The following is a 19,119-nucleotide window of genomic DNA, read 5'->3' on the forward strand; positions in this document are numbered from 1 at the left end:
TAGAATCAGAAGCCTCTTGAGATGTGCTTATCTTCACTCTAGAGTGTGTTATTCAAGATTTTATGCCTTGTAAATGTCCCCTCTGCAAGCAGACCCCAAATCCAAATGCAGGTGGTGACAGAAGACCTTCCCTGGTGGCTCTGGCTCTGCAGCAGAGAACCCAAGGTGGATGCATAAGGGGACTCTCGCAGAGAGCTCTGAATTGGTTCCCAGCACTACCCTCTCTTCATTCACCGTGTCCTCCTGAGCTCACGCACACATCCTGAGCATTATTAGGTGCAAAGATGCCGTGTCCAGCCCTGCCTGAAGACATCCTGATCCCAGCCCCTTTCTCCAGGGACCACCCACTCCATTCATTTGCTGACAGCTGGGGACAGGCAGCCTGCTGTGAGCCACCTGTTACCTGGTGTCTAGACTACACGTCCTGTGCCTTCCTTTTTTCCCTCCCTCTACTTACTGTCTGGTAGGCAGTAAATAGAGTTCAACGCCTCCACGCAAGTCATCTTTCATCTAATAGTTTAGATGAGGAACGTAGCTAATCTCTCCCGTGGGTAAGGTGATGATGTCCTGGGGAAATGAACTTCAGTGCTCCAAGGGTCAATTTCCTCATGTGGAAAATGGGGTAGGAAGAGCAGTTGGTAGCCATCTTGCATAGTACGTGGCCCGTTGCAAGTGTTCCAGAAATGGCAGCCTCTGCTGCTGTCATCATCATCGTTATACTTTGATTTCTGTCATATCATTTTCTTCTTCTTAATATCTCCAACAAAGACTTGAAAATGATTTATTCCAGGGTAATAAGAGTGATGAGGAGGGAGAAATGGGAATTTCTCCACAAAATTTAAAGTATGTTAAGGGAGGAGGGCCATTTAAAGTTGATATATTTAAGGCAAAACAAAGAAACAAAAAATCACACAAACAAGTGGAGTCATTGATGTGAAATCTCACTGGGCAATTAATCCTGACATCTATCATGCTGAGGCAGTAGTCTGAGACGGTGTCCAGCACCTTCTGGGATTTGCCAAACTGGTAAGTGTGTTTCCCATTCATTTTGCTTTCCAGATCCATGCAGAGTGATTCAGCATTGGACCATGAATCCTCCTCATCCCTTTGGTTTCAGGACTGCCAGAAATTGACTCCAGCTTTGTGGAAAGCAACCTGCATTTAATATGTAGCGCGTCACTAAGTTTAGAGGAAGGGGAAATGTTTGGCAAATAAGTCTATTTTATAATTCAACACACATTAGTGGCTATTTTCCAATATATATAAGTGCTTGATAATTAGCATCAAAACTTCTCATTATTTAATCTATGACCTATTTAGAATGAATGAGAGATAGCATTTACTTGCTGAAATGGGAGACACAAAGACTCTCCAGCCATTCTCCCTCTGTGTGTGGTTCAATGTGCGACACTGTAGAAGAGCTCTTGTGTGGACTCAGTCCCCTGTGCCTGCTGTGATTTCACATCCAGGAGTCACACCTCTTCAAAGACCTTTAGTCAAACCTAAGACCCTTCCTCTAGCTTGTTCAGGCAGGAAATAACCTTCTTTACAAGGGCCACGCTTCAGAAACCCAGTTGAACATGAATTCAGACCGTTCCCTTCAATGGTTTTTGGGTTAACAGTGGTTTGTAATTCTAGATTAGCCTGTAATTATTCATGGACACTCAGATTCACTAGAAATGGACCCATATTTTGTGGTAGAAAATGTCAAGTTTAAATTAATACAGTGATGCTGCTAATTCACTGGAGAATAAATGATATTGAGAAAAAAGATGGTGAGCGTATCAGGTGACTTTGAGGTCTGGAGAGGAAACCCAAGTGCTAAGGCATCCGTAAAGATCCTGATTGCTTGAAGGAAGTAGGCTATGCTGGCTATAGATTTCATAAGACAAGAAATTTGATTTTGGAACCATGAATAAAAGCGTAGTGAACCTTGGCACTGGTGGAGCACAGATTATGTCTGTGAGAAAATGTATGCTTGGCAGGAAACTTTGTCCATCTGCTAAGACCTTCACCGTGGCCTGCCCATCTTGCCAGCCCAATTTCAAACCTCTTCCCCTTTGCTTACGGGGCCTCAACGACACTCGCTGTTTTGCTGTTTCCCAGGACACAGGTTTCTTCCTGGCTCAGGGCCTTTGCCCTTGCTACTCACTCTGCCTCAAAGCTTTTGCTGGCCAAGGTGTTTTTAAACTGACACCTTCTCAGCATTCAGCTCTCTCCTCAAAGAGGTCATCTTGGACCACCCAGTTAGAGTAACTCCCCTTTCCCCTTTCCACACCTGGTAACTCTCAAGCCTATCATCCCTTTTTATTTTCTTTGTGACACCCACTTCTGTTTGGAACCTTCATTTATGTGCCCATTGTCACCCCTCCTCAGACCGAAATGTCCACTTCATGGTCTGCCTGGGTCACTGCTGAATGCCCAATGTAGTTGGTACTCAGTGAATATTCATTGGATGAACAAATGAATGTAAGAGTTGTCAAGAGTACCTTGCCCTGATAATTGGAGGAAGGGAGGAAGAGGCTTAGGTGAAGTTTAATCTGGATAGCTATAGGAGAGCGGAACTGCCTGGGATGGGGAGCAGGGGACCCACCCCAGAGCTGTGACTACTGATGTACCCCCTGATGGTAACAGAGCCCTCCCTCTGCTGAGCACCCTATGTGCCTTTTCTGAGAAACCTTTGAGTGAGAGCCACTCTGGTCAAAGAAGACAATGGGGCTCAGGGAAGCTAAGTCACAAGCCCAAGGCCACTAACTGACAAGTGCCAAGTGAGGTCTCATATCCAAGACTCCCAACTCCAAAGCCTGCATTTCACACTGGCATGCTGTAGTATTAAGATGCTGTGCAGGGACTCTTGCTGCAGAGAACAGGGATAGAAGAAGTGGGGTGATCTTCTTGGGACCTTATTTATTTCCTCACGCCTGGCATAAATAATGGCCAATGTGTATGGACCATTTTGTGTGTGCCAGTTGCTGTGCTGAGTGCTTTACGTGCGTTAATTTGCTTGAACCCAAAGGGCTGATTGACTGAGGATGACAAGAGGGGCTACCCACTCAAAGATACAGAACAGAAATGGAAAAGTGTGTGAGTGTGTTGGGGAGGATGCAGAGAGAACATCGGCCATCCGTAACATCAGAAAACCCCCATGTAGCGAAGTGCAAACTTGTTGAGGGATGGGGAAGCACAGGTGAGAGCAGTTATTTGGGTGGAAATAAAAGAAGGAAACTACAAATTCTTTACGGGTTATATGGTACATTATAAAGACAGAGCAGGGACGTGTGAGCTGCTTTTCAGATACAAATTGCAAATAGATCGCAAAGGTGGTGTGGGACTCTTACTCTCCAAACATCTGCTTGTAGTCTGTTCTACTAAAAAGCTGAACATCTGATAAATTTCTGACTGGCATTGGAGGTAATTTAATCTCTCAGAAGGTAGAGGAAGCAGGAAGCAGAACTGCTATTGCCGGACTTCACGTTGACCACTGTGAATAATAAGTTGACACCGAATGGACAGGGACATTGGAGAAAATGACCATGTGACATGGAGCTCACTGTATTGAGCAGAAAACTGGGCATCGACACCTACATGAGGCATTAAGGGAAATGAGTTTAGTCCAAGTGAGAGCCTTGTAGGTAGGACCTATCAACAGAGATTGAGAAGAATGGTAAGCTCGTAAAATTATAATGCAGACGTGAAAATTTGAACTGTTTCCATTAAAAGGATCCTTCACTAGGAAAAAGGCCTACCCATATGAAACTCAGATTTTAAAAAGAACATATACAAACCATGAAATATGGATATATTATGTAGCATAATTAAGGGAGTCTGAATACATGCAGGGGGTTGAGTGGTGGCCTCCGGAAAATATGCCCCAGTCCTGACCTCTAGTACATCCTGCAAATGTGACTTTATATGGAAACAGAGTCTTTGCAAATGTAACTAAGTGAAAGATTTGAGATGAGCTCATCTGGAGTTTAGGGTGGACCCTAAATCCAGTGACTGGTTTCCTTAAAGAAAGAGATGACACAGAGATACACAAAGGGAAGGCGCGGGTAGATGGAGGAAGACATTAGAGCGATTGTGTCTATAAAGCAGGAAGCACTAAGGGTTGCTGATGACCACCAGAGGCCAGGAGAGCAGCGTGGAACAGAGTCTCCCTGAGAGCCCCTGGTAGGAACCCAATCTGCCAATTCTTTGATTTTGGACTTCTGGCCTCCTGAATACTTTTCTTCTGTTTTAAGTCACTCGGTTTGTGGTAATTTGTTATAGCAGCCACAGGAAACTAATACAATACATTAACCTCCTAAGAAGACTAGGGGTGGAAGTGAAACCCACGCTCAGATTAGTCTGAGACTCCTGAAGAATGCTAAATGAGGCAGAGGGGGAGGGCTTTTCAACAAAGTTAGAAACAAAACACACACAAGTAGAAGGGAAACCTACTGCTTAGGAGGATGCTGTCGTTTTTGCAAGTGACCTTAAAAAAGCACACCTGCTCAGCAGCCATAGAGGGAACATCTGGCTGGGATGCGGCCCACAGTGTCATGTTCACCTCCTCCTCAGTAGACAGTGGAAGGATCTGAGGACCTGGGTAAGCAGGATATGATGGGTGGCACTGACCCTTTGGGCTCTTTCATTTCTGCTCTCTGCCAGTGATGTTGGGAAAACCATTTTTAACTTATGTTTTAGTGTCTGTTTTAACCCAGATATTTAGATGCAGGCCCCATTTTATAACGTTAGCATTTTCCTGTTTCTTTTCATCTCTTAGATGATGAATAATGGACAGCATTTCGAGATTTTCCCTTCTATTAAAATTGCTTGCTAAGCAAGATTGTGAAATCAATATACTGTGATTGTTTTACAAGCCAGAGGACATGTTATCTCAAATATTTGATCAAATAGGTGTGTGTAACACAGCCCTCATTTTAACTAGACCATATTCTTTAGTGATTCTCCTGCCCTTGTTCACCGTGCCCTGGGAAAATCAAAGCCCCCTTTTCTTAAAGAGGCATAATTTCAGAGCAACATTTAGTGTCAAAATGATTGTTGAAATAACCTCTGACCATCACAATTCTTTTTGCATTTCTGAAGGTGCTCACAGGTCCCCAAGGGGCAACCCTAAGTTTCTAGGACCACCTTGGGGTATGAGTGGCCTTTTACTACCCCCAAAGAAATCACAGTCAAGAAAAAAGAATCTCTAACTGGAAACTGTTTGACTGCTTAACATGTTGAGACAGTGAGTGAGGGAAATGGAATTTTTGCTTCTAATTGTGGAAAGTTTTTATATGATGGCAACATAATTGAGGCCATTGATGGAGGAGGCAAGAACCATGGAGTTTTCAGTGTCATTATTGTATTTACATCTTTGTGGATTAATTTCAGTGGCTTTTGTAACAAGGAGTGAGTCACAGTAATTATTGTCAAGCTTGTACAGGAGCAAAAAAGGGTTCCATTTTCCAGGATTGTGAGGATAAAGTCTTTCTCAAAATTACTTTGTGGTAAAAGGTTGAATTGGTCATTTTCACTCTCCGAGCCTATGATGTGGTTTACTCTAGTTTATAAGAGTTTGAGCACTTATGTTGAGGTGAGATTCAGAATCCCACTTGTCTATGGAATCTGGGTAAGCAATCTGAAAGAATAAGACAGGCTGGAGGTAAGACAATATAAGACACCATGTCTGCCTGCTGGGTTAGGCGCCATTTTGTGGGCTCTTTCTCAGACCTCTTCAGATGGGCATCTTGGGGGCAGCAGTCTGGCAACGGGCAGGCCACTGTGGAGGAGGGATGGGGTGCACTGTGCCAACAGTGAGTTTCCTTGTCACTGTACCTAATTCACATGACCATTTCTAGCATTATTTTGCTAATTGGCTTACTATGCAACTTGAGGACTAGAGTGACCAAATCTGTCTTTATCCCCCTGGTGTAGAATGCAGGAATCTTTGGAATAAAGATGCCATGGTGGGATTTCTGTGACTTGGGGTCCCACAGGAAGTTCTGTTGAGGGTGTTGGAATCCAGGTGAATGGAATTGCTCCATTGATGACTTTCTGAATGCCTTTTGCTGTTTGTCGTCTTCTGTAGATTTGTTTAGCCTTTCAAATAGCCCTTTAAGATGTGTATTATTATCCCATTTATAAATAACAGATCAGAAGCTTTGTCACTGATGAGTTGGATGCTTTTAGGAAAGAACCTAACTTCTTGGTACTCCGTTTCTACTTGTGGAGCATGGAAGTTACTAATGGCGCCTGTCTTGGAGGGCTGTGGTAGAGGCAATGGGAGATGAGCTAAGTACGTGCTTGCACCATGGGAGAGACTCAATAAAGATTTCTGCTCCTTCCCCTCCTCTTCCTCATCATTAACATGCTCACCCTGTTGTCATTCTTACGCTCATCATGCTGGGACTGGATGGTGATCTCCCCTCTTAACAGAATTATGCTTTATGTGGCATCATTTTGAAACAGGATCTTAAGAAGTTTAAGAAAAAGTGGATGGTCACCAAGCATCCTTAGTGATCCATCTTTCTTCAACCACTATGCCAAAAAAAAAAAATACTTATTGTCCTTCTTTGCCTTTGCCCTTAATTTTTATCTGTGGACAGAAGGCAAAGAGTTAGCTTTGGGCTGCCAAGGGTGAAGAAAAGAGATTTATTCATGGGATCACAAGGGAAGAAGAGTAGACGGTTGTGATGAGCAACCTTTGTTTTATTCATCTATCCATCCATTCATCTCTTTAAAAAAATTTTTTTAATGTTAATTTTGGAGAGAGAGAACAGGACAGAACACAAGCAGGGGAGGGGCAGAAAGAGAAGGAGACACAGAATCTGAAGCAGGCTTCAGGCCCTGAGCTGTCAGCACACAGCCTGACGTGGGGTTCGAACTCACGAACCGTGAGATCGTGACCTGATCTGAAGTCCAATGCTTAAGCAACTGAGCCATCCAGACACCCCCATCCATTCATCTCTTCATGTGTCCATAAATGTCTGGAATTTCTGCCATGTGCTAGTCAAAGGGACACAGCAGAAGACCACATGAAATGGTTCCTGCCCTCCTGGAGTTCACCATTTGCTGAACAAAAGAGGTAGAGAGATGTAGTTATGTAATTGCAATTTATTTATTTATTTTTAAAAAAAGCAAACTTCTAAGTCAGAGGTGAAGAGAATTGGAACAGGACCATGTTGGCTGAGGTCATTGCAGTGAGAGAAAACACATTTTTCCTGTTTTTATTGCTGGGTTCTGACCCAGGAGAGGCAAAAGGTGGAAAATAATGCTGAGAAGGTCTCTCTCTGCTTTCTCAAGAACTCTGTGCTGTACAAGGTTGAAAGTTACAAATAAAGGGATGTATTTTTCAAGTAAGGAGTCATCAATAAAGGCTCCTGGGTGGCTCTGGGGGCTTGGGCAGGATGAGGAATCCCTGATGTATGGAGTTCCCAGGAGCTAAATGTTTGGGAAGCTATAACTTTCTTCACAGCTTCCTGTAAGATGAGTCTCATGCTGCTGCTATCTGCCAGCTCCAAGGGACGCCAGCCGGGGTTCTCTCTCACTTTGGTTTGTAACTTTCTCTTCTCTCTGTTTCTTTTCAGACCCAGCAATCGTCAATGGGGTTTATTGGTCCGAATCCCTAAACAAAGTTTTCGTAGATAACTTTGATCGTGACCCGTCTCTCATATGGCAGTACTTTGGAAGTGCAAAGGGCTTTTTTAGGCAGTATCCAGGTGAGTATCCCCGCCTTGAGAATTACGATTGAGATTAATGACCCTGTGATACTTTTCTTTCATGTTCAGGGTTAAATTTTTCCCTCTCCCATTAGGAGAAAATGAAAGATTAAATTCAAATCTGTTATATCTATTGTCATGGTCCAGATAGGCGCGGTAGCATGGCATCCGTACACACACACAGGCATTTAGATCTGCATGTGGTTTCCACATCTTTCTCGATAGAGCAGTTCATCAAGCTGCACCAAAAGTGAGGAGTTGGGGTGTGAGACACACCATATTTGATCTTTCTGGACAAGAGTTTGCTTTATTACTATTACTACTACTATAGTTACTATCATCATTGTTATTACCGTGGAAAGGAACAAGTCATAATTGGGCTGAATTTTAAATTCTGACCAAAGGGGTAAGAAATGGAACATGTGAGGGGCGCCTGGGTGGCTCAGTCGGTTCAGCGTCTGACTTCGGCTTAGGTCATGATCTCGCGGTTCGCGGGTTTGAGCCCTGTGTCGGGCGCTGTGCGGACAGCTCAGAGCCTGGAGCCTGCTTCGGATTCTGTGTCTCCCTCTCTCTCCACCCCTCCCCTGCTTGCACCCTGTCTCTCAAAAATGAATAAATGTTAAAAAAAAATAGAAAAAAAAGAGAAATGGAAACTATGAACTGAGGTTTCCCCACTCCAGAGCTGACCGCCTCGGAGGAAGAGCTCGGACTGGCCCAAGCACCGCCGATGGCACCAGCTCATCTTCAGGGCCGCCAAAAGCACCCTCAGATGGTATGTTCATCAGAGTTTGTCCATCATACCTTTGGAACAGGTGTTCCTGAGGCCTCCCCAGACCTCCGCTTTGCAATAAGAATTTAATTCTGGCTTGGTTTGAATTTTAATTAAGAAGGGAAGTTTTAATTTTGCTCACAAGTTGTGAAAACAGGACTCGAGGCTGCAATTGTGCCAACATCACAGCTGCAGAAATTAACAAGCTCAACCTAAAAGAAGGAAAAATCTCTCGGCATAATCTTGGAGCAATTAAGTGGAGACTTTTATGTTTTCATTAAGTAAGACTAGGCACCTGATGTCTTCCCACTTTGAGGCACAGAGACCGCCAGCCTCCGCCTCGAGGAGCCGTTTGCCCTGCACACAGCATCTGTCCCCTGAGACTTGCCTGCCAAGTGTCTGCTTTGCCAGATTATTCAACATTTCCCAAGAGTTGTGTTCAGCGGGGCACACGTGGTTCGTCCTGGAGCTCACAGAAATTTAAACAATAAGCATCCTAGTAAAGATAATGTTATAATAAACAGTGGTCTATTAAAGTTCCAGTGTCACCAAATTGCAATCTGTTTTGATACACTCAACAGAGAGCAAATTTAACGCAGATGTTGCTGAAAATAAAGCGCAGGGGAGGGCTGATCCATAGACGAAGCTACAGGGACCTCTTACCATCTTACCACGTGGTGTTTGGATGAGGGTGGAGCCAATAAGAAGAAACCATAGATCATCTATTGTCTCCGCCAGCAGGAAGTCCTTAAACTATGGTCATGAGGAAATTTGAAAAAAAAAACGGGGGGGGGGTGCAGTAGACATCTCAGGCTGCCATAACAAAATACCACACACTGGGTGGTTTAAGCAGCAGGTGTTCATTTCTCATAGTTCTGGAGTCTGGGGAGCCTAAGATCAAGGTGCTGGCAGACTTGGTTCTTGGTGAGAGCCCTCTTTCTGGCTTGCAGATGGCTACCTTCTCCTTGTAGCTGCACATGGTAGGGAGCCAAAGCTCAGGTATTTCTTACTCTTCCTAGAAGGGCACTAATCCCACCATGGGAGCTCCATCCTTCTGATCTCATCTAAACCTAAGTACCTCCGGAAGGCCTCACCTCTGCATACTGTCACACAGGGTCATGTTAGTTTTCAACCTATGAATTTGGTGGCAGGGACAAACATCCAGTTCATAACAAAAGGACATCCTCATGAAGGGTGTGTCTAACAGGGGAAATGAATTTATGTACAAGGTTTTTAATCAGTCAGAGCCATCGACTCAGAAATACTTACCATGTTTGTGACATTTGTGGCAGAATTTTAACTTTGTAAAATTCCTGCATCTTTTCTGTGCTAGTAAAGACACGAGTCATGGTCCTGTGGTGTCTCACTGCCCTATTAATGTCTTGTGGTCACTCAGTGCTTGGTTCTGAACAGAAAACACACCTCTTGTCTCTTGGACACAAAATGATTGTTAGAAGAATGACTCATGGACATTTTTTTGCTAGGATTTTTTATCTTCAGGAAACTTCGTTCCATGTTTAGAGTGGTATAATAGTATGAATCAGTGGTAAGTCTGCATGTTCTTAAAGAGAAGGGATATTTCTTCATTCTTCATTCAGTGTGTGCTGAGTTCTTGTTTTGTTCTAAGCACTATGGGAGGCTAAAATGGTGAACTTAATAGAAAAGGTCTCTGCCCTCATGAAGTTCCCTCTTGTGGGAAAATGCATTCCTCAGGATTTTGGTTGCAAGTGACAGAAACTGCATTCTAGCTAGCTCTGGCAAGGAATACATTTATTGGCTCAGGTAACTTGAATTCTAGGGAATGTGCTGTTTTGAGACATGGTTGGATCCAGTATTCAGCATTGTCATTTGGATTTTGAATCTTTCCTTCCCTCTTTCCTCTCCACCTTCCTCTATTTTGACCATGTTTCACTGGCAGGTGATCTCCTAGTGATGGGGAATATGGCTGTGTGCTTGCAGGATTATTTCTCACTATGGTCCCAGAGGAAGAGAGAGCATCTGTCCTAGTGGCTTAGATGTAAGACCAAGGATTATTCTGGTCTGGGTCACATGCCCACAGCCTCAAGTGAGGGAGACTGGACAGTGGTAGAGCTAGCCATCTGAAACCATGGGGATTGATCAGGATTACATTACTGTGGCCTTGCCTGGCGGGGATCCCCAAAGAAAGGAACAGGGAACATGAGGGAGACAGACAGGTGAACAGGTCATGATGGTACAGTGTGTTTAATGCTAACATGGGGGAAATAGAAGGTGCTAGAGGATCACTAAGAAGGAGGACAATCTCAACTTCTGTAGGTGGGAGCATGGAGTTCTCCGAAGGGGGATTTTAGTCAACATCAACCTAATAAAGTATCTGGGATGATGTTGTCTCTTTCTGAATAGATTTACACAGGCCTTTACAAGTTCAGTGTAGGGCCTTTAGCCATGTGACAACACTTCCATGTGCTGTCTTTTGGATGATATAAGTGTTCTATATCTATAGCACCTGTTATGGTAACCAACGGCCACATGTGGCTATTGAGCATGTGAGATGTGCCTAGCAAAGACAGGGGAACTAAAATATGAGTTTTATTTAACTTCAGTTAACTTAAATCTAAAATTAAACAGCCACATGTGGCTAGTAGCTGGCATGTTCAGCTGTGTAACTCTATGGGTAAAGACTTTTGTAGTCTGATACCCAGTTTCCAAGGTACTGGCCTACTTTTAGATCCTGTATTACAAAAAGGTCTCACTGAGCAGAGAGAGAACTCTGGTTAGGCTCTTCTGAACAGCAACAGCCACAACAGCAACAAAATACAGATAACGGGTCTTTGAGCTCTGCAGGATTTGTTACTCAGGCCTTATCAAAGCTCTGCTTATTTCATTATCATCCTTGGACGTCTTTGGGAGTACGGTTAATATTAATATAATATTAATATTAATGCTGATCATAGTGATAGTGACCATCATTTATTGAGCACTGTCCTAGGCGTCTATACAAGCATTGTCTGGTTTAATCCTCAATAATTCTATGGGCTGGGGCTACTATAAAATTCACTTTACCAATGAGAAAGCAGACCAAGGGGTTAACTGACCAAGCCACACCAGCAGGATAGGAGGGAGTTGGTAATGGTGTTAATATTTTCAGCACCTCTTTCATGCTTTGTTCTTATGGCAGTTCTTAATCTATAAAATATGAATTCTGGCCTGTAATCCTGAGCCATCAGGCTTTCAATCCCCATCTCCTTTGCTAAGATATCTGCCCCAGGAGGACAGAGACATTTGGCTATCACTCTGGTACCATCATCAACAATAACATATTGTATAGGTGTTCAGTACATATTTTTGAATGAATGAATCATTCAGTGGACCAAAATCTACCAGACATATTGGTCTCATCACACTGTTAGTAGCAGCCCTGCCTCCTCAGATACAGTAGAGTTACTGCCTCTGTGAGAAGCTGGTCACTGGCTATAGTCGGTGGGACACAGTGACTAAGTAGGGAACTGGCATAAATACATTACAAAGCTATGCTCCCTTTCTTTTCTCTATTGCTTCCCTCCTCAAAGTCTTCCTGAGCCAATGACTACATAATTCCTTTTATCTTGAGATTCATTCCCCAACCAACCTGGGTGGGATCCCAAAAGGCATAGTGGCAATTCCAGAAATTATATAGCTCATGGGGTGCTTCTTGGCTACGTATCAATTTCCTGGTTCTCAAAGATTTAAGATGAGCCAACTGTTATTTCTCGGTGATTTAAAGTTCTTTGAACAGTTTCAAAATATCTGTGTGTACAAAAAATTATATACTGAAAAGTTGATATATCCTAGGGGAGATAGTACCAGCTGAGACAGGGTTGCCTGATGTTTGCCTCCAAAAACACATTTTGTTTTGAGATTGGGAAAGGAAGGGCTCAGTGGTCCAATTAGTTTGGTAAATGCTGCCTCTGCTGAGCCACTTATGGGATTCAAGATGCTATAAACAGATTAAAGGCCCACAGTATCCATCCCATGGCATAGAAACCGGTTTTACTTTTATTCATTCAACTCATGCTGACATCCCGGAGGACTTCTCATAGGACATCTTCACGTAACGCCTGTGTAAGGAAGAGCATGGTGACATGGCATTTGGGAAATAAGGCCAATGGCCATAACTGGCAATCTCAGGAAAATCTTTTGAACTCTGAGAGACTGGAGTCCCTGCTATGAGTTGAAAATTTTGACCCAAGTGCCTGGTTTGGGCAAGATGTCTCCTCGGTGCTCATCCAGTCCTGACTTGAGTCAACTTATGACCTTTATTCTACCTTAGGCCACTATGCCTAGAACTGTCTCAAGGTACTGTCTTAATCCCCACTCAATGTATACCTCACGTCCTGACCAGGAAAGGCCTGGGTCTCATGGTTCCTGCTGCCACCCAGGCTCCTTTCCTTTGTCAGAGACATTCTCTATGCACAGCCATACCAGAATTCCTCCAGTTCCTTGAACTTGACATGCTCTTTTCAATCTCAGGACCTTTGCACATTTCATTCTTTATGCCTGGGATATTCTTGTTCACCCTGTGGCCACCACTTTTGTTTTATGAGTCCTACCCATATGTAGTGGGTTGAATAATATTTCCCTCCAAATTTATGTCCTCCTGGAGCCTCAGAATGTGGCCTTACTTGGAATTAAGGTCTTTGCAGATGTAAATAAGTAAGTTGGGATGAGATCACACTGAATTAGAGTAGCCCCTAAATCCAGTATGACTGATACCTTTATAAGAGGAGAGGACTGACACAGAGGGAAGACAGGGGCAGAGATTGGGGTGATGAAGCAACAAGTCAAGGATCACCAAAGATTGCTGGGAGCCAGCAGAAACTGAGAAGACACAGGGAGGGGTCTTCCCTAGGCCCTGTCGACACCTTGATTTTAGACCTCTATCCTCCAGAACTGAGAGAGAGTTCTTTTCTGTTGAGCCACCCAATCTATAGGACTTTTGTTATATCAGCTCTAGAAAACTAATATACCATCATTCTGCTCTCAATTTGAAGAAGATCCTTCTTCCCATTAGAGATTGGAATCCCGTTTTGTACACTAATGTAGCCTCAGGCACTTCTCCTTTGTGACATCTCTGGTTCCTGGGATTTCTTATCCTTTGCCAGCTTCCCTGCCCAGCATGAGGCTTCTTGAGGGCAGGCAGGGGCCAGGCCTGTCCTTCCCAGTCAAGGCTCTGGGGTTGTCCCATCTGTTCCACTTTCCTTGGAATTATATCCTTTATAAGGTTTTCCCAACAGACTCATTTCATGTCAACTTTTTCAAAAAGCACCTAGTAGGGCAGTGCTTAGAAGGAGTTACAAGCCCACGTGCAGGTGCAGGGGAATGATCTCAATCCAAAAGGAGAGCACTGAGTGTCATTAATCCCTTCCTCCCAGGCCCTAGCCTAAATGCTGGAACTGTAAAAAGAATTGCACATTTTCTTGTCCCAATGGGGCACACAGAGATGGGGCTGAGATGGGGAGGAAGGACAGCAAAGTGGGGAGGAGTGAAGCAGGATCAGACACAGTCCTTGTCTAAGAACAGTCACCACAATTTAATTTGAGAAACGAACATCCGCTGAAGGTCTACCATGGGTCAACACGTTATAAAATAATTATCGTTATTTGGGCTAAAGCCAACTCTTTGTGAAATTATAAATTGGAACATTACCTGGCCTCATCATGGGTAGAATTTCAGTGTGTGTTAAGACCATGCTATCCTAACTATACTTGGCTTTACACAAAGCAGTGTATCCGTTTTATTTTATTTTATTTTATTTCATTTTATTTTATTTTAAATGTTTATTTATTTATTTTGAGAGAGAGAGAGAGAGAGCATGTGCAAGCAGGAGAAAGGCTCAGAGAGAGGGAGAGAGAGAATCCCAAGCAGGTTCTGCTCTGTCAGTGCAGAGAACAATTTGGGGCTTGATCTCATGAACCGTGAGATCATGACCTGTGCCAAAATCAAGAATCAAACACTCAACTTACTGAGCCACCCAGGTGCCCTTCCATTATATTTTAAATAAATTGTGTTTTTGTCCCTTGGTGTGCAATATCATGTCAGTTTTACTTTACCTTCATTGCCTAATGACCTTCAATTGGCAGGGGCTTCTCATACTTCTGTTTTCTGATTTGGTACAGGAAACTCTTTACATTAGGCCCATTTGTAGGTGGGACATGTAGGTACAAGGAGAACAGAATAAAATGATTTTTGGGTAACAAACGGCCATCTCATGGTTTTCTGAGTAATAATTTGGGAGTGTTATCTCAGACACATATTATTATTTCAGTGTGGTCCAGAAAGTTGGCCATCAGTAACTGGAAAGGAGACTCCCACTGCTACCATCTGAGTCAGGATTTCCTCCTGTGAAAATCAGTTTTCTCTTTTTATTTTCTTAACTCTAATGTCTGTTTTTCAAATCCATTCCTGAGCAGCATTAATGGTTGAAAACAATGATTTGCTATCTTATTTTTAGGGAGCACTTTTCTTTTTAAATGAAATTTTATTCTTAAAAACCAAGTAGTAAATAGAGAATGTTAACCTTGGATGTATCCCGACCAGTCTGCAAACCACAAGATGAAGGATATGGGATCCTATCTTACACATGGGGAAAACTCCCCGGGCTTCAAAGCCTGAAATTCAAACTTTGTAATGCAGCATAATTAGGACCATTTTTTCCCATTTCAGTTGTAGAAAGCCAGGCCAGTATTCCTGATGGTAAATACAAGAGTGAGGGGAAGACAGGCCTGTGTATATTCTTTTTTTTAAAATGTTTATTTATTATTTTTGAGAGACAGAGCACGAGCAGGGGAGGGGAGGGGCAGAGAGAGAGAGGGAAACACAGAATCTGAAGAGCTATCAGCACAGAGCCCGACGCGGGGCTTGAACTCACAAACCATGAGATCATGACCTGAGCCAAAGTTGGACGCTTAACCAACTGAGCAACCCAAGCGCCCCAGGCCTGTGTATATTCTAAGATGGAAATGTATTGAGCTCCTACCTGCCATGCTACACACATTGCGTTACCTGGACCCAGAGACATGGCCTGACTCTGCCCCGAAGTCTATGAGTGATGCTGCCAGGTTCAACAACTTGCGGGACAGTGAGAAATGACCTTGGCTAATTTCATCATTAGCCACGGGAAGGGGCTGGAGTCCTGTCCTTCCCTGAGAGACAAACGTTACTGAAGATGTCCCCACTCTCCAGCAGGCCTTAAAGCAACTGAGCTAAGGCCATGTTTGCTATAGTGTTCTAGCCCTGAATCACCTTCCCTGAGCCGGTGATGGAGCATGTGATGAGCTGGTCATTGCATGTGATTTTTCACCCTGTCTGTTCAATCAGCAAAGCAGAGCAGCCTTGAAATGCTATGAATAAATATTTGGAGTTCCTGGGTTTCTCATAACTCTATTTTTCTTCTAGGGATTAAATGGGAACCAGATGAGAATGGAGTCATTGCCTTTGACTGCAGGAACCGAAAATGGTAGGAAATGGTCAAACCTCTTAGTTACTTTTTAAAGAGAACTTGTGGAGAGGTTCGTAATTCATTTTTTGCTTAATTTTCCCCTGACCTAGGTACATCCAAGCAGCAACTTCTCCGAAAGATGTGGTCATTTTAGTGGACGTCAGTGGCAGCATGAAAGGGCTCCGTCTGACTATTGCGAAGCAAACTGTCTCATCTATTCTGGATACGCTGGGGGATGATGACTTTTTCAACATAATTGCTGTGAGTGCAGCTGTTTTGTGCTTTCTCTGCGCTTTGGGTTCATTTGATCTTTTAGCAGCAACCGGTTCACATTCTCATTGCTTTTGTACACACAACATTAGAAGTCCTGCCCGAGATGAGGACCAGTTAGCCCCATGTGAGCTCCCTGAATCACGATGTTGGAATGGGTTTCAGAGTCTGGGAAAGCAGTTGAGCACATTTCCTCTCCTCACCTCGCACTCAGGCACTGCCATCTGGAAGAGTAGCACCAGATTTGGTTTTCCTGGGGAGCCAACCTTTTCAGAACCTTGGGGAATTAGGTCTTGCAAGATATTCCTCAGATGGCTAGTGGAGATTAACTTTAAGCTGGTTTGGTCTGAAGACCATGGTAGGAATACTAATCACGATGACAAAACAACTACACTGTAGAGAGCTGTTTAAGGCTCACAGAACCCTTTGTCTCAGCTTCATAAACAAAAGTGTGTTTATTAAGTGCATACTGAATGCCATTCGCTTACCCTTCATATTTGCATGATCTTTTGTTCCTCACGGCAATTTTAGCATGGTTTTTGCATTTTCTCCGATGAGGCTGCTGGGGTTGCGAGGGTCAGTGACTTGCCCAGGGTTATAGAACGGGGAGGTGGGAGACCCGGGACCCAAACAGGATAGTAATAACATGCTTCCTGGAAAGGAGCAATGGCTTCTGAATTCCATCTCCAGCTCTTTTTCCTCTTCTCCCCAATTCTCTGGTGTGAGTCTCATCACGCACCTTATGTCCCTCCTACTCTTTTTCCAAAAACTATAGCCACAACAAGCCTGCTTCTTTTCCCTGAGTACTTTACCAGGAGCTCCTGCCTAGTAGTCACCTGTGCTTTGCCGCCCCACCTCTGCCTAGGACACTGAGTGGCTGCAAAAGTCAGTCAAGGCAGCATGGTGTGGTGAACAGAGTGTGTGCTTTGGGGTCGGGACTTAGTTTTGAATAGTTCTCTCCCATACAGCAAGCTGCACATCTTGAGGCAAACTGTCAGCTGAAGCTTGAGTAATCACATTACCTGCAGAGTTGCTGCCAGGACTACCTGAGCTGTGGCACAGGAGCCCCCCCCCCCCCCCCCAATGGCAGGACATGAAAGAAAGGGTGTTGTTTGAAGAGTAGTGCAGACAGGCTCCAAGCATGCCCCTGCTGTGGTCTGTGTGGCTTCCCCAGGCTCCTGAGCAGATGTGTCATCATGGGATCCTGTATCTAGGCAGCCTTCTGCATGGGCACAGAGCCTACTTTTATTGGCGAGGCAGAGGGCATGGGTGTTTAAATGGCACTTAAATGGCTCGAATTAGTGTCCTGCCCGCATGCTTCTGATGAGACTGAGCAGGAAGGCACAGCTGTGGGCCACCATGATTTGTAGCTTCAGATTTTTAAAAGCCCTAAAGAAGAAAAGGAAGAGAAGGAGAACAATAGATTCCATGGGAGCAGGGGTTAGGCTTGTTTATTTATTCAACTATACCCAGTGCCCGAGACAGTGCCTGGGAAATAGTAAGAGTGTAAATACTGCTGAAAGGATAATCCCTGCAGCTGCCTCGCCCACCTTATGCCAGCTCTCATGAGTGCCCCATGTGGGGGATCTCATGGGATCTTCGCCCCAGCTCTGGGGCATGGACACAGAGGAACCGACAGGTAGAAGCTACCATCTAGGGGTGCCCGGGCAGCTTGGTCGGTTAATGTCAACTCTTGATTTTGGCTCAGGTCATGATCTCATGGTTCATGAGTTTGAGCCCCACGTTGGGCTCTGTGCTGTCAGCATGGAGCCCGCTTAGGATTCTCTGTTTCCCTCTCTCTCTGCCCCTCCCCCCCCTCTGCCCATCCCCCACTGCCTGCATGTGCAGGCTCTCTCTTTCTTAAAATAAGTTTAATAATAATAATAATAATAATAAAAAGAATAATAAAAAGAAGATACCAGCTAGAGGTCACACAGCCAGAAAAAGTGGCCTAGTAAAAACTCAGAAACTGTCTGGCTTTACCTCATCCTGCTTCCTGAGCAGAAGTGAAGAGATCATAGTTGAGTGACTCAAACATCTTGCTGTGAAATTCTATGGCCCCAGGGCACAGTTCTTTAAGGAAACTTTCAGACAGAACTTTGGGTTTCTAAATTCAGAAAAGTTACTCTAGTTACCAGTCTCATTGTGAATATGCAAATGTAGCCTGATCCCCACACATCCTGAAGCATTTACAGATAAGAAGCAGCTAATTTGGGACTATCTTTCTTATTAATCTTTAATTACTCATTACAGAAGTATCAGAAATTAGCATAATAAGAAGTGCTAACTAATTACATTGTGGATCCTTTATCAGTCAGGATTTATTGTTCTGTTAACAAAACCAATCGATTGAAATAATCTCTGTAAGTTCATTAAGATATACAAACAGTGTCAACCCAATAATGAAGACGGAGTGATTAAGATAATTAAAAGCAGACATGCTAGTTATTATAGAATAGTTAAGGAAGAAAATTAATTATTTTTTTTTTTACCCCAAATTGTCCCCTTATATAAAGAAACCCATTAGAGGTCCCATTAACCCTCACTGTACATCTGCTTGTTAGTTTTCAACATAAATGATCAACTTCAAGACCATTTACATAATTATTTGGACAATTAGGAAGATACTCTGAACTTTTTTATTTGAAGCCTCGATACTAAAATTGTGAAGGCTGTCCCCCTAAGGGGTAAGAGAATGGATCAAATTCTTTAGTGAATTTATATTAAAAGCCCCAGGATGAGAAAAGGAACCACTAATTAACAGTGACTTTTACACGTTGATTGTTTTATTACAGGCAACTTATGTAAAAATTTTAAACAATCAGAAAAGTTGCTATTCTCTTGCTGTTTGCCCATATTCCAAGTTTTTCCAAGTATATGAACATACGTAATTTTTCCCCAGCAGTAGAATCCTGTTT

At 43.6% G+C, this 19,119-nt stretch overlaps 1 protein-coding gene across 1 annotated transcript in view; it reads left to right on the forward strand.

Annotated features, from left to right (window-relative positions):
• Positions 1-19,119, forward strand: part of CACNA2D3 (calcium voltage-gated channel auxiliary subunit alpha2delta 3) — an 859,990-nt gene that overhangs the window by 377,791 nt on the left and 463,080 nt on the right. Inside the window, exons 6-8 of the mRNA XM_042929688.1 lie at positions 7,575-7,706; positions 15,889-15,949; positions 16,042-16,192. Coding sequence (XP_042785622.1) covers positions 7,575-7,706; positions 15,889-15,949; positions 16,042-16,192 — 344 coding nt within the window. The remainder of the gene's footprint in view (positions 1-7,574; positions 7,707-15,888; positions 15,950-16,041; positions 16,193-19,119) is intronic.

Source organism: Panthera leo, chromosome A2 (assembly GCF_018350215.1).
Source record: "Panthera leo isolate Ple1 chromosome A2, P.leo_Ple1_pat1.1, whole genome shotgun sequence".
Taxonomy (NCBI): Eukaryota; Metazoa; Chordata; class Mammalia; order Carnivora; family Felidae; genus Panthera; species Panthera leo.